This window comes from Pygocentrus nattereri, chromosome 25 (genome assembly GCF_015220715.1).
Source record: "Pygocentrus nattereri isolate fPygNat1 chromosome 25, fPygNat1.pri, whole genome shotgun sequence".
In the NCBI taxonomy this organism is placed as follows: Eukaryota; Metazoa; Chordata; class Actinopteri; order Characiformes; family Serrasalmidae; genus Pygocentrus; species Pygocentrus nattereri.
The window spans coordinates 24227972-24244409 of record NC_051235.1 but is presented as its reverse complement, the minus strand read 5'-3'; the positions used below and the strand labels follow the sequence as shown (position 1 = coordinate 24244409).

The 16438-nt window shown below is 39.7% G+C and overlaps 1 protein-coding gene across 1 annotated transcript; it reads right to left on the bottom strand.

Moving 5' to 3' along the window:
• Positions 1 to 2436: 2436 nt before the first annotated feature.
• igf2a (insulin-like growth factor 2a) lies at positions 2437 to 7887 on the bottom strand. Its single transcript, XM_017716429.2, has 4 exons — positions 7618 to 7887; positions 6411 to 6549; positions 5182 to 5357; positions 2437 to 3975 (listed from the first exon to the last, which is right to left on the bottom strand). The coding sequence occupies exons 1-4, from the start codon at positions 7687 to 7689 to the stop codon at positions 3742 to 3744; spliced, it is 621 nt and encodes a 206-aa protein (XP_017571918.1). The 5' UTR covers positions 7690 to 7887; the 3' UTR covers positions 2437 to 3741.
• Between the last annotated feature and the right edge of the window lie 8551 nt (positions 7888 to 16438).

The window sequence follows — 16438 nt, the reverse complement described above, 5'->3', positions numbered from 1 at the left end:
CTATCCAAAATGACCAGTGAACACACATGTGTCTTAGAAGTTTTTATAAGACACCACGATAATGGTAAAATAGTGCTAAATGAAAAAAATTAATGTTTTTTGGTATTATTTTTTCCTTACAACGCCCTGTGCGTACCTCTCCGCCCTCCGGCATCACATCGCATGGCGTCAGCAAAACTCATAATTTATGTGAGTAATGTTATTCAACAGAGGAGCTGTGATACAGCATAGTTGCACCTTGCTATCCTACCCATAAACTGGTGAGCAGAGTAGTGAGTAGTTTGATGTTGACACCATCAATTCTATTTGCCCTGAGTTCTCCTGCTTCGGCGCTGGTGTTGTAACTGTGTTGTATTGAACGACTGTAGTTACAGGTTAGTAACTACAAAAGCAATTTAGTTTGCGTGCATTGATCTCAGTTGAGAATGCAGTTTGACAAGGAAACCTGGAGTAAAAATTTTAAATTACAAAATTAAAAATGTATTTAAATTAAAAATACATTTTTGGCCAAAACGTCATGACAAAACTATCACAAAACAGTGTCTCCGGTACTAAGCAACACAGTTATAACCATTTTGTGTAATAACTTAATGTGATGTAACTTTTGGAGCCAGTAAATGCTACAGACATCTGAGTCCTAGTACTACAGTGGTGAATAATTCAGTAAATTTCTCTCGAAAGGTGCATTTCACACCGAACACTGCATTTTTGTTGACATCTAAACCATTAAATGATTAAGTAATTTTGCAAAATCGGTGGAGATCCCCTTGAAAAGCAAATTTTACCACTCATCATATTCAATTCAGTCTTTTGGACACTTAGGAATACTGACTACTGAAGAAGACAACAGATAATGCAAATATGATTATGAATAAAGTCAAGAAAATTACACATAATCAAGAAAATTCAAATGCTTAGTGTTAGATGTTCATCCAACTTATAACAAATCAAAATGTAATCATTTTAGATGAGGTAGAATAAATTCCTTTCCTTATAATGCTAAAGGACATGCAAACGTTAATGAAACATAAATAAGGTTCACTAATGCTGTAATTCCCCCCTCTAAGTGCACCCTGTGCACTGTACCAGTGATAATTAGCTCTAACTGGGAATATCTGGGTACATTTTTCTTTCAAACATCGCCAAAGTATCGCAACATGACTTTTTCCTCAATATCGCTCAGCCCTAATATGCATATTTCTTCAAGTCATTACTTGTTTTCTTATGAGCGTGTTTGCAGTCCTTGCCCACATATTGGGTGACAGATATCTCGCTCAGTGGGGCACCAGTAGTTGCGGCCGTCACTTCTCACAATAGAGTGACTAACAGGCACAGTGTGTCAGTGTGAATCTGTACTTCGGGGCTTGGATTGTTCTCCATTAACTCTTTCCTGGGCAAAAGTGCCATCATTTCGACTGCTGAAAGCCAAGTGACGGTGATCTGAGGTCAATGATCCAAGTTTTTGCCTCTAGTTAGGAACACCAAGGCTTTCTACAGCTGAACTGTTCCAAGAGAATGTGCTTTGGCACTTGCAAGCAGAAGTTATGAATGGTGCCATCAATCACTTTCATAATGTAAACAGGAACCTACATCGCTGCCACAGAACAACCTGCGGATCAGACGGAAGCAAAGCAAATGAAACACAACGCCAACAACCACCTGCAAATGAGAGATGCTGCTTACTAAGAAAGGTGCTCTTGTTTCTCTGTTCTTTTGATCCAGAGCCTACAGGTATCATTCTGGGGTTTTTTTTTCTTGTCTCACATTGCTGACAGTTCCTCAAACCTCAGAAAACAGCTCTGTCCTTAACTCACATCAAAACATCTTAAGGTCTTATATAAACACCCACAAGACAAAATGCAGGTAAATTAATATCTGGCATTCGGACCTTTCAAGTATTCATAAGGTATGAAGACAACCACTGAGTGCAGGTTTAGGCCCGTAGAACTGCCAAAGCTGTGAGGGAGGGGGGTTAAGCAAGGTAACGTAGAAACGAAGAGGCCACTTTACTTTCCTACATCTGGTGGAGGATACTCTTCTGAATGTCCATACTTTTCTGAATGTCCACACTGATATGCACTATAGTTTCATACTGTATCACTTGCTTGAACGAGTAGAAGTAACAAATATCCACAAGGCGCAGGTCGCTTGAATGCTGCATGCCTCTGAGCTGACCTGGTGACCTTTTGTAAAAATTTGTCTGTAAAAGATGAACAGCAACTGTTCTCCAGCCTTCACCTTCCCCTGGGGGAGGCCAGGTCCATGCCTGTTTAAAACCATTAGTCCTGCACCAAAAATGTACAAGACCTTAAAATTTAAGCTCCACAAAACATCACAATGAGTACGTAGGCATTATGTTAGGCAAAGCAATTCATGTTTCTGTGAACACAATGCAATAATCTGCAGCTAGAATAGCTGAAAAAAAGACCAAGAGACTTTTGAAGCTTCCATTGACTTTACTTAAAAAAGAGAAGACTTTTTGGTACAAAGCATCTACATACATAAGCAGTACAAACAAAACAATAGTGTAACACAAATCTGCCAGTTATGGATGTGTGCTATCATTGGGACCATTTTCATATGCTTATATCAAAATAAATAATGCCTTTATACAGTGCCATTATTTGTATCTGAACCAAGGAAAACGCTTGGCGGCTCATTTTTGCAAGAAAACTGCTCATACAGACTACTCATAAGGTCAATGACATGATGTCCCTGGAGACTAATTATACATATTCAAGTATTTCATTTCAAGCAAAAGCACTGGAATACTACTGTTGTACATTGAAGATATGCAAGAAGACATTATTGCTGTTCCCACTGAAATGATTGTTCCATTTTGTACTGTATATATGCAGTTAAGACAGGAAATAATTGATAAAATGGATAACAAGATTTAGACTGGAATGTTATGGTACAAGTATGTGGCATCTTAAAACTGCTCTTGTTCAAAGTCCAAAACTTGACTTGGTCACAAATGTCCTTAACAATGGTATTCCTCGATGTTTTCCTCATCCTATCTAGAAGCTATCTCACGCGACAGCTTTGGGCTTTGTCTTCATTCTCCGCAGCCCACACAATGGATCTCAGAGTACAGCTTGAGTTGCTGTAGCTCATCCCATATCAAGCTACTCTTCTTACACTGTCTTGTTTTTTTTTCCTAAAACGGAAAGTTTAACATGATGACAAGAGTAAATTGCTTTCAGTCTCTTCTTTGTCTCTTCTTTGAGTCCTTTCCCCAAAGGTAGCACCATAAAATTATCATATCGAGCAGTTCATAGAAAAAAAAATAGTGCCATTATCATTGTCTGTGGCTTTGTGCAACCTGCTGATGTTTTTCTTCATTATTGCACCACAGTTTGGGGTGGCTGAAAGGTGCGTATTAGGGAACCTAATTTCAATAAAATTGTTCCCTATAGTGGAACTTTTGAATCACAGGTGCAAACGAGACAGAGTCAGCCTTTGTCCCGGAGTTGGATTTTGTGGAATGGAGACTTTCATATTTGAAGACTTTCATGACTCATCAGTGTCAGTTCTGGACATCCACTCTGTTTATGAGTCAGAGACTGCATTCATCTCTCCAGTCGCCTGATCCATCGCTCTTACATTCAGCTCTAACATCTCTTGTGCTGGGTAAGGTGGGAGATAACACAGAATGTTCATATCTGTATTTGCAATGGCAGGGTTCATGAAGGCCAGGGGTTGTAATCCCTTTTTTCTGACAATTGGGTGCTTTTGGCTTCAGTTGTGGTTGGCGTGGTTGTGCGAGCGTGAGAGCATAGGTGGACGTCTGTTGGGCACGGTCATCAAAGGCCGGTGAAAATCAGATTCCTCCTGGGCCTGGATATTCTCAGCCTGCCTCCTGAACCTTTTAGCACGGAGGATGTTGGGGACCCCTCTCCTCAGCCTTTGAGCCTTCTGTTGCCACACCTCATATTTGGAGAATCTCACATTAAGGGGCTTTCTTGAGCCATCCTGCAAAACAGAAGGCATTTATGACTTTGAGTGACCAACTTTAAATGTTCAGTAAACATTATAGAACAGCGGTCTCAAATCCTACATTGTGAGCTGGGTTGGAGTAAAAATGTGGAGGCCCTTAAGGCTCAGAGAGCCAGAACATTCTAAGGCCACTTTCTAGAAAATTGCAAAAAATCATGTAATTTCATATAAATTTCATGTTCATTCTTATAATTGTATGCTTTGTTGATTTTCTAAGGGAAAAATAAGTTAATACCTCCTCAGGGAACAAACGTAACTATGGTATTATTCTGCATATATAATTGAATAGATTTGCTGAGTTTGACATATAGAACAAAAATAAAACATATAAATTGAGCCTTTTCCATAATATGCCAAAATAAGCAAAGAAACAGTAATTGTGTGTTAACATGTGCAGATGTTTGTTCTCTTTAGAGGATGTGTTGACTTACTTTCACTCAACAAAACATGCCATTTGACCACGGGCGCCTGCACTTTTGCTGTATACTTTGTTCTCAGTACTTAGTGGAGTGGTTCTAGCTCAAATGTGGCATGTAGCATTTAGTGATGCCATTGTTATAACCCATGTCTCAAACATAAGCTGTTTTTGTTCGGTCCCTACTATGTGTACCAGTACAGCCAAAACATTCCAGTTATTACCGACTATAATGGACCAACAGCAAGAATGGTTCTCCTGTGTGGGGCACACTGACCTGAAGGTGCACCGAGAGCGTGACTCCACACACCTACTCACAGTGTGAATGTACTGTTCTTAAGCGTAGCCCAATTGTTTTGCTGTTGAGTTATTTGTTTTTGTTGTTTTGAAATTCAAGCCATGGCCAGCTGGCCTACAGTCTTGCCAGCGCTTAACATATTTTCATGCCAAGACCACATGGCACAACCACTCACCAGAATGTGGCACGGCACTTGTTTTGGTGCTTTGAATAATGACATCATTCCAAATGCTGTCCAATAGACTAGCATTGTGTTACCAGAGCCATGTGTTTGTCGAGCTGTCTGTCAGGGCATCGTCTTTAAAATGGTCAACCTTTGGGATTATCTCTGTTGTTTTCTACACTGCTTAGCTGTTCAGCTGGAATATGTGCTTAGCACTGATCTTTCTCTTCTGCTATGTGGCTTTGTTGTTCAGTGGAATCATAATCAGGAGCAGCAGATCAGCAGGAGATAAGTTGCAGTACTCACTTTGTGAAGAGTCTGTAACACTGGAATGACCTGCAGTGAAGTGGCAGAGACATCTCGCTCAGACTTTGCAGGCTTTGCACAATACTGCTCCAGCAGGTTCAAATCACAGCTCCGAAAGCAGCATTCCTCCACTATCCCTCTGTGAGAACGGCGGCTGTTTGATCTGTAGGGCCTGCCTAGGGGGAGAGAAGGGGGAGAGCATCAACACTGGTGTTCCCCTGGACCACAAACAGTACACTCAGTGCGCTTGCCCAACTCACTGACAGTTACTGAGATTATCTTTTGCACAACATTATAAAAAAATAAATCCTCTGACAACATCTGCCTGTTTGTAATGACTTCTATTGTAATGATTATTGTTATGAGTAGTAGTAATGTTGCACTACTGCACTTATTAACTTCAAACAGTCAAACAAATAGTTTAGAAAGTCAAGGTGGACCATGAGCTCAGCAAAAAAAGAAAAAGAACATTTTTGGATGTGTGAATAGTTAAGCTCAACAGATCTTTTAACCTTGCCCTTTGCCTGCTCAACAGAGATAAAAGCAAAAGAACAACAGGAGAAGCACAAGAGGGGGAACTCCACCATCATTTCACAGAAATGAGAGAGAGAAAGAGAGAGAGACAGACAGTGAGAGAGAGAGGGGGGGGGGCAGAAAAGTGTGGAAGCTAATCTAATTTGATCTTTCATTCCAAACACCAACAACCCAACTAAACAAACATGTGATGAGGGACTCTTGTCTCACTTTATTGCATGTCTTGTAGGATCTGAGAGAAAATAAGAAGCAGAGAGAGAGAGAGAGAGAAAGAGAGAGAGCACATGCAGTACAGAGGAACCAGGCACTTTGAAATCCGAAGAAAATCAGCAGCATTCGTGTGAAAGTCATACATAGATCAAAGACTATATTTATCAAACATGTCAGAGTAGGGACGCTGATCTACAGATCCAGAAACAGGTCTCACCAGTTCACAGAATTCCATTCAGAGTAAACAGAACAGAATTAAAAGGCCTACACTGACCCTAGATCAGCATTCCTATTCTTCCTCTGTTACCATATTGCTAAATGACTCTGCACTACACAGTACTGCTTAAAACATAAGTGCTTCCACACAGTCTTGTTATAAAGTGTAGTAGAAATAGCCTGCCAGTTAACTTAATGCAGTGGAACACATGGCTTTGTGTGTGGAATGTGCAGTCTCCCGTTCAACATGCAGCACTGCCAGCACTTACTGAAATAAAAGCCTCTGTCTTCACACACGAACTGTAGAGTGTCCACCAGTTCTCCTCCACACAGTGTCTCCGCCGAGGCTTGACATGAGCACAGTGCCACTGCCACCGCGAAGAGCCAAACGTAACTCGACGAAGGCATCTGCAGAAAAGCCGAGACAAGTTCCTATGGATTAGCCTCAGGTCCACAGCTCCGGAGAGGTTCAGTGCACTGATCATCAGTCAAAGCAACAACAACAATGTGCAGCTGATACATGCATAAGCACTGACTTTTCAGACAGTATCACTCAAGGCTAATGTGAAGCCTTTAATGGTTTTGCATGGGTGCAAATTTTGCATTAGTAAAACCGACATGAAGAGATAAAATATAGGGCTGGGCAAATGATCATTATTGATTGTTATTGTGATAAATTATGCCACAATATGGTATTTTAACAGTATTTAAAGACATATCTCATGTGCATGTTTCATTACAAGGAGAGCACAATTTATCCTGTTTAACTGTATTTCATGCTTTAAAAAATGACATTTGTGATTGTCATTTTTTTAACTTGCCATTATTTTCTCTCTTCCAATTTGCAAAATGAATACAGTGACGTCTGGTGTCTCGTGAAAACTTCGTGAAGCATCGTGAGATTGCATTTTTGCCATATCGCCCATCTGTGCAAAGAAACGTGCAAGTGATGCACGGTCAGCGTTGTTCTTCGGCTAAGACAAAAGCCGTACAACTCAGTGGAATCACGTCCTTCCACAAGTAATGGTACCTGTAGGTCATGGGTGCTATCCGTGCAGTGCAAAGTGGTAAAAAACCAGCACGTGCAACTGGTGCATGCATTCAAGGTTGCACATTTGCTTAAACGCTACCTGGCTCAATGCACATGTAATGGCAAACGTATGAACTGAGATTAGAATAACGGATGTAGAAACGAACGTTGCCTGTTTTTATTAGTTAAACTGTTCACTGATTAAAAGCTAAGCAATGAAAACTTCATGAAATCCCAGCCCTTCCCCAAGCCATGCATGGCCAAACTGACGTTAAGGCGAAGCGGTAAAAACGCACGGAGCTGCCATCATTAATAAAAGTCTGCCGAACTTCATTAAAGCACGCGCCTCTAAAAGTAACGATACTGCGTGCGCGCGATCGTGACGTCACCAAACTTAAGACAGTGTCAAAAACGCTAAATGGAAAAGCTGCACGCGCGGCTCGTACCGTTGTCTTCTGCTTGCTGGTCCTCCTGCACGTCCTGCAGACTGAGTGCTGTGTTCCTGGCTGCTCCTCCATCGCTGTTTGGGCATGAACAGTGAGTGTAAGTCCGGACTGCTGCTCCTACGGGCTCGCTTTACTCTCCGCGCTGTTGCATTTGGGTGAGGGAGGGTGCTGTAGTACTGCTGCTGCTGATGATGATGATGATGATGTTGCTGGAGGCTGTCTCAGAGTTCAGAAGACAGTCGGGGGGGACTGGGAGTGGAGAGGCAGTTTTATACCTCCACCCGCCCCACGGGTCTTTGGCTTGTGTGCACCCCCCCCTTGCGCATGTGTGAGCAGTGTTGGAGAGAGGGAGCGAGAGAGAGAGAGAGAGAGAGAGAGAGAGTCCAACGGGGTTAGGCTAGATGGAGCTGGCTTTGAGAAGAACTTTTCACTCGAGAGCTACTGTCAGATTTTCCTAGTATGCTCACCGAAAAGAAAAGGGCTTCACTTGATTCCGCTTTACTCCAATTGTGCCTCATTTACCTGATTCAAATGTAAACACGCACAATAACACAACACTTTTCTGTTCACTTTTCTTTGGCAGTTGTGCTGATGTAGTGTAATTTATTTCGTGTATGTGAAACTGTTGTGCTCATTTGAATCAGATAAGTTGACAAGTTTTTTTTTTTCCCAGAGCATAATCTATAGCCAGGGGTCCCCAAACCTTTTGCACTTGGGGGACAAAGTGCAGTGGTTTGTGGTGGCCACAAATAAGGAAGGTTTTTTAAACATGTAGCTTATAACACGGGAATATATTTTGCTACTAAAATACTTTTAACATACATAAATGAAATACGATTTTTAATTAACCCCTTACCAAGCCATGGTCTGCCGGCAGGCCCAAAATCTATTATATACGTCTGTAATCTAAGAAAAGCTCCAATAGTTTGCACTGAAGTCTCTGTAGTTACTGAATGGTAACTGAAGTCTATGTAGTTACTGGTGGTTGGTTAGTGTAGTGGTTAACACCTTTGCCTTCTAAGCTGTAGACTGGGGTTCAATCCCCGACCAGGGCAAGCACCCTACACTATACCAATAAGGGTCCTTGGGCAAGAATCCTAACACCACCTTGGCCTACCTGTGTAAAATGATCAAATTGTAAGTCGCTCTGGATAAGAGCATCAGCCAAATGCTGTAAATGAATAATAACCCTTAGTATGTAATAAGCCTGGAATGTTAAGGATTTATGTATTGTGCAAAAAAGTGTTCAGTCTATATCCTCACTGGCCAAATTGGGCCCGTGGCCCACACTGATCCTGCAGCCCTGATCTCCAGCAATATGATAAGATTTCTATCAAACTTTTTGTAATCTACACAATTTTCCTTCTATATAATATTCTCGAATAACAACCTATAATACTTGTAGTATCCTGTAGTAATACTAATTGTCTGAGCATATAAGTTCTTGTAGTTTTACTAGTTCTTTTTAATTATTTTAATAAAATATACAGCATAAATGAAAAATGTGAGTATGGCATCTTCACAAGTTGCTATTTGGGGGTAAGAGCCCCAGCCAACGCCAGAGCATGTGCTGTAAAGTGCTGTAAGTGCAGCACTTGCTGCTGGTTTTAACTTGAATGCACAGTCTTAGTCTGCGCAGCATCACTATGCATGCACAGGCTCTGTATGCATGCACAGTCTCAACAGGCTCAACTGTTTTGGCAACAAGAAAACTGTACATCACATAACTGTTCTGCATTCTTAGTTAAATGGCTTCTGCTTTAAAGTACCTTTTGGCAAAAGGTCAACGAATGGAATTTTAATTGAGGGTAGACTGCATTCTTGCTTCTCACCATAACAAAAGGGGGTTGCAGACGCATTCCAGCGTATGCAAACACAGACTGAAATTTCACTGTCACAGGCAATGATGATGCATCTGTGTGTGTGGCCATGTTTTCAGCTCCCTGTGGGGACAAAACACCCCCAGGTTGAGAGTCAAACATGAACAATTTGGCAGCTTATATGTGAGAAAGGAAAAGGCAACCAAAATATTCACTTCTGGTTCTTGAGGGGTTCTGCTAAAGTTTAGACACAGCACCATTTAGCTACATTAATATAGAGGTCGAATGAAAATAACCCACTAAGATATGAATACATATTTTGTGTATGTGTGCGCGTTTCTATCTGTGGTCTGTTTGTGCGCCATATATGTGACACAAAACTCATGGTTCGCAGTCTATGGCTGGCTCCACTTCAACCTGCTAGTGGTCTGAACCAGTGACCTTTCCGAAATAAATTTTAAAGAACATTTCATGGTATTTTGAAAAGGTTTAGGTGAAAGAGTCATATGTTGAATTTTTACCATGTTAGGGATCTTTTTTGCTTTGTTGAAAAATGTCAGTTCTATAATTGACTTTATGAGCAAGCTATATGACTGTACAATACATTGTACCCTATTAACCTCTTAAAATCGAAGGCTTATTATTCAGCAACTACATGGATTACAGTGCAAACTAGCTGAGTTATTCTTAAGTAATAGAAGTATGTAATAGACATTTGGGATTGGTTATGTAAAGGGTTAAAACCCCATAACCTTCGTGGACCTGCCAGCAGGTCCCAAATCCTATTCCCTGCTCTTTTAACTTCACCTCAGTCTGCCCAGGGTTAATATTCTTTATTATTCTGTAAATAATGCAAATACAACTTTGTACTCTTATTCTTAAAGGGGACTTCCACTGATTTTTGTTTCCACACAGTTCAACCATTAAGATGTAAATAAGGTCATTCAAGGTAGTTCAGGGAAATGTGCTTTTCCTGGGAAACTATTCAGAATTGTTCACAGCAGGAGTGATAGGAACCACATAATGCCTCTGAAAGCTAACTCACATGGAGGTATTAATTGACAAGGTCCCCTAATGCACTGCCTGATATCTGAAACATTGTTTTCTGACAGTTGATCGAGAGAATATTTTGGCCTAAAATTTTTATGACCCCTGATTCCTATCATCACTGTGAAGAAATCCAATTCAGTACATCTGTCCTCAGTGTAACCATTTCACCTCAAACCACGCTGAATTGCTGGGTTTACATCTCATCACGATTAAATTATGCTGAAATTTTGAAAAATTGGTGGAATTCTCCTTCCAGTTAAAGCATTGAGGAATGGAAGCAGAGACTTGATGGCCATTTAAAGGGTCAAATGCCAAAAGGCCTGTCTGAGCTTTTACTGCGTTGAAGATCATACAACCTGCATACGTCTAGGTTGATTTTGATGTTGTAAACAATAGTTTTGGACAGCTTTTTCTTAGCCAAGCTGAGTTTGCTCTGGACTAGTACTTAATGTGTTAGTAATAACCATAAAAACTCATTTTACTCATTACGCTTTGGGAGGAAGTTCGAGGGTTGAACATGCGCGAACCTTTCAAAGCAATTTCTGTCAGTAATACAACGAATATGTGAGGATTCAATTTGAACACTGATATAATTAGATGAGCAGGGAACATGTCTTAACATGCCCCGTACTGAAGACCCAGCACGAGGCTGCAGGATGCGGCCAGAGCCAGACTATCCCAGTCCACTCCCCCGTCCACTAGCTCAGTCCATCCCACTCCCCTGTCCACTCCCCCAGCCCTGCTGGCAGCCAGACTCCACCGGCCTATTCTTTTTGGTAGGACTGTTTACACTGTCAGCAGCTTCTCCGTATCACATAGTGCTATGTAAATAACTGCATGGTGGCATGACCTGCATCAGAGAAAGGTCATAATACATTCTCTGATATTAGACATAGGAAATTATTATGATTTTTTTTAAAGAGAACAGCATTTAGAGCAATGAGATATAGATAACACAGTACTGCCAGGGTGATTATATACACAAAACAAAGCAAGGGAAATAAGCAGAGAAAAAAGAAAAAAAAACAATCATATAAAATTAATAACAAAAAAAAATAGAATAGTTGTTGTAAGACATCAGCTAAACAACAGTTTTAGCAGCTTTGGGATGATTTGAAGTCACAATAGTATTGTTATACAGTATTAGTTCATTTATGAATACAGGGAAACAGTGTTTTATATCTCTAAATTTGCATTTGTGTATATATTTTGCTAGAAAAAATATAAGATTTAATACATGGTATAAACTTTGACAGTGCATGTCTGAAAGTGAGTTCAGAAGATCAGACCAGAACTTCTTTGTGTGGCTGCAGACCCCAAATAAATGAAGGGCTGTTTCTGATGCACCTTCACAAAGAGTACCTTTGGTATCCAGGTGTTTTTATTATATTACACTCTTTGGTCCCTGTCCTGCACATCACAGAGCAGTCGAGAAAGACATGTTTCCTTTGTTTGAGCACTGTGACACATGCACTCTGGCACCCTCTAGTGGTACAAAAGTGATATGATGACTTACACTGCAATTCACTGTCATAGATCATTGTAAACATTTTCCCCTTATACCCTTATATATCTCGCGCATTATGGCCCTACCAGCTACAAATAAACCACACCCTTTATACAATGAATAAAACTTATATCTATAAGGTTAATCAATATTTAGAAGGTCATAAGACAGAGTGAAAGTACCAAAGATCAACCAGGTGATAAGGGGAATTTTGCTATTTCTGTGTAATGAAACATTTCTATGTAAAACTGCGCTATCAAGTGAGTCATGATCCCATATTACACAGAAACATTTTGCCCTAAACATCTCTTTCTCAACTACTTCCACTACTTTCCTATCTGCCTGTTTATAAAACAAGCCAAGATACTTGTCTGTACTTTTACTCCACCCATCAGTACATTTACACTGAAATCCAAATTCATTGAAGATACTAACCAGCAATATATATTAGGTCATGCCATTTAGGAGTTATTGTTTGGCTTGACTGAAATCATATGAAGGTATTATACTGTATAAATATGCATTTATTTACATAATGTTTATTTACACAGTGATAAACACAAGATTTACATTGTTTAAAAACAATTAGTAAATTAGGGTATTATAAAATGATATTGCTTGAATAGTAATTAAAAACATTTATGGTAATAACCAATATAATAAAATGTACATATCATATTTTTATGAAGCACTGATTCACCCCCCAGAGCTGCCACTTTGATTGGATTCCAGTGATCCAAGCTTTAATATTCAAATTAGATACAGTACTGTGTCAAAGTAAGAAATCACTTATTTAATTTCCCATCAAAACTGTCCACATCAGATAAACGGCATCTTAAAGCTTTTTTTTGAGAGAGAGGAGACAATCAAGCTGCTTCAGATCTGAAAAAATCCACACGGTTTCCGTCCATCCTTCCACTGTGAGAAGCCAGCGCAGCGCTATGGTTCTGGAAGGATGTGTAGCTGTCAAGGGCTCTTACTGAGAACAAACAAAGAAGCTGCTGGTGTTCTCCAAACAATCAACTGAGTTCAGACCTCAAGATCACTGTGTTTGGGATTATTCGGATCGTGAGAAGCAGAAAAGGCAACCAACTTCTAAGACTGAACTTCAGAAGTGTGGAAAAACTGAGCAACTTAGAGCCTCCTGAAAAGAATGGAAGCTTAGAAGAATAGATACTAGGTACTGGCATGTTTGATGTTATATTCAGTTATTGAGGCCTCTGTGTTGTTTTCTGTTAAACATGTTTTCTGCCACTTCCTGATGCTGAAAAGTGAATAACTTGTACTTAATGACCATTTTGATTGTAATATAGTAACATTCAGTATATATAGTAACATTTCTTATTAGACTATGTGTATAAAAGTCATACATCATAGTGTCCTGCATTATTATACTACCCACAGTTTCTGTATGTGTGGAAGAGAAAAAAAAAAAAAGTTGAAAGATGTAAAGAAACAGAAGCAGAAAGAGAGCGAGGGCTTCTTATTTTGAGCTCTGTTTCATGTTCCCACGGTCTACGGTTGTGCTGCCGGCCAGAAAGCAGTCAGGTTTTATTTATAGAGCCTGGAATGACAGCCAGTTTAACACTCTGTAAATGAAGACCTTCCTTTCCATATGGCCCTGTAACACAGAGCGTTTCACTTAAATCGTACACAAAGAATTATGGCGGTGATGATGAACAGGGTAACAGAGAAATACTCCGCTTACATAGCTCACTCATGAGAAAAGGAAGCTGTCAGTAAATGTGCTGACCTTTAATGATTAGGCCTACTGATTGCGATCAGGAAATAATGCTTGCTTTTGTTCTAACACATGGTTTTAATGCTGAGCAGATCTGGGGTGAATAATCTTCTGCAGGCTGCTTCTTATATCATAAGTGCAATATTTATATTGATATATCTTCTGAGACTGTATTTCTACACTGTAGCTGTACCCTGCACTATACACACTACCAATATAGAAACAAGACAAGCCTTAAGTACAGAGAACTGCATACAGAATTAATGTCTTCTGAAGACTCCTAGGCCATTAGATACATGATCTCTCCGGTTGATTAGAAGAGGTGCTGAGAGGGGGAATTCTTAGAAGATGATCTTGTGTCCGTCTTCCTGCCAAGGGCTGTAGGTCTCCAGCAGGTTGAGGCAGAGCAGCGAGGTGGGGAAAGTGATCTGGGTGGTCTCCTGTAGCCTCTTTCTTCTTGCACCATTCCTTGGTCAGGTGTTTGCTTTGGCCATGGCATCTGGTCTGGAGGTTTTCCTAATAAGCAGGGGCACCTGACTGGTTTTAGAAATTAGAGATAGATTATATACAACAGATACAATATTATATCATGTTGAGTCTTCTCATGTCCCACAGTGTCATTATACCAACATTTTTGCATTTTATTTTAGACCAGCGGTATCCCAAAAATGGATGAATAGCACCTTGCTAGATGTTTTAGAATAAAACAGAAGGTTTAAATTGAATATGATCCCTTTTATTAGACAATATTTGATTTGTAGCTCATTAGGTCCTTTTCTGAAGAAGCATGTGACAGCAGGACTACATCAAATGTTGTGTTCATTAAAATTTAGTGGACTTAGTTTTCTATGTAGCTTATAATTATGTCATCAGAGTTTGGTACGGTAGCCTAAATTAAAGCAACAGTATCCTAATATTAGTGAAAGAGAAATTGTGAACCAAAAACTTTATTTATAAACGATCACGTCAGGTGCAGTCTAACGTTTTAGTAAATCCAGCGAATTTTAGGTGATATTTATCTGTTGTTGGGATCCTTCTGGTGTAATAAAACTGAAAAAAGAGTGAGGTGTGAGACACAGCAAGTAAGTCTAGGTGCCAAGTCAACAGAACTAAAATGGAGCTTTGGTACAAGTATTACTTGAAAATACTCAGAAACATTGTAAATTAGAACAACCGCACATAATTTACTTACTTTTTGGTTTACTTGTTTGTTTGCAAATCTAGCAAAACTTTATTTCTTGTGTAATCCTCAGTTACTCACACATTTGAAAATGATGGCTCTTCAAGGGTTCTTTAGAAAAGAAAATGGTTCTATATAGAACCAGTTGAGTGTTCATGGTTCTATATAGAACCATTTTCTTTAGTAAAGAACCATAATTTTAAATGTGTAGGTAAATCTAGTTAAGATTAATTCATTTGGATAAGTTCTATGGACTGAAGAGTCATTTGCCCAAAAAGCTTCTTAGCACTTCCGTTGGTCTCTCTTAATTCTTATTTTCCAAAAGTTTCATGTCTTTTCACAGGATATTTACATTTACAGGATTTAGCAGATGCTTTTATCCAGAGCGACTTACGAGAAGTGCTTTGTCTATCTAGAGAAAGTATCTTTGCTAGTTACCAATAGGTTAGAGAAAAAGACAGTGCTGAGCTCAGATACTGCTAGAAACAAAAAGTCGCTGTAGATACCGAGAGAAAAGGAACAAAACTCTGTGCAATACAATACAATACAATATATAAGTGCAGCACAGTATATTGCAATCAATGCTTAATTCAATGCTCATTTAAGTGCTGTATTTTTATTCTTGTGTCATAGCATATTCATCACACTAAAATGGTACTTTTGGATGGATTTTACATGTTTTTGGAGTAATTTTGGAGACATTATTTGGAGTAATTAAATGAGAAGTTAACCCAACTAGGCTGATTAGACTTGATCTAACTAATTCAAGAGTAAGCAGAACGTGAAAGAGCACCACCAGCTGAACTGAGACTGAATGGAAAATGATTGGGCTGTTGCCTTACTTGATGCAGATGTGTGGATCACTGAACATGACAAAAGTGACTCATACAAAGTTATTCAACCTGTTAAACAGTTTTACTTTTTTAAATTAAATTAAATTAAGAGACCCTTATTAGTCCCACAATGGGGAAATTTCACCTCCGCATTTAACCCATCCATGAAGTGAAACACCACATACACTCTAGTGAGCACACACACACACTAGGGGGCAGTGAGCACACTTGCCCGGAGCGGTGGGCAGCCCAATCCGTAGCACCCGGGGAGCAATTGGGGGTTAGGTGTCTTGCTCAAGGACACCTCAGTCATGTGCTGTTGGCTCTGGGGATCGAGAGCCGACAGCACATGACTGAGGTGTCCTTGAGCAATGTGCTTTTAGTAGAGTCAACTAATTGAAGTTTACAACACAAAGAAGAAGAAGAAGAATAACTCTTCAAAGCTTCACTGAAGTGTAGCATCAGAGAACATGTAGATAGAGAGGAGAAGTACCACTTCTGTAACGTCTTCTGGGTTTCTCAAAGACTACAGGGCGCTCCTGAGCGAGTCCAAAATGAATGGGCTACGATGGAGCATTTGACCAAAATCACAGTTTATAAATACGTGAATGTTTTCAATGTAAAAGAATACAATAATTTCCTGAACACAGAACTGCACATGACATTTGACACCGCTGTTGTATTTTTAAA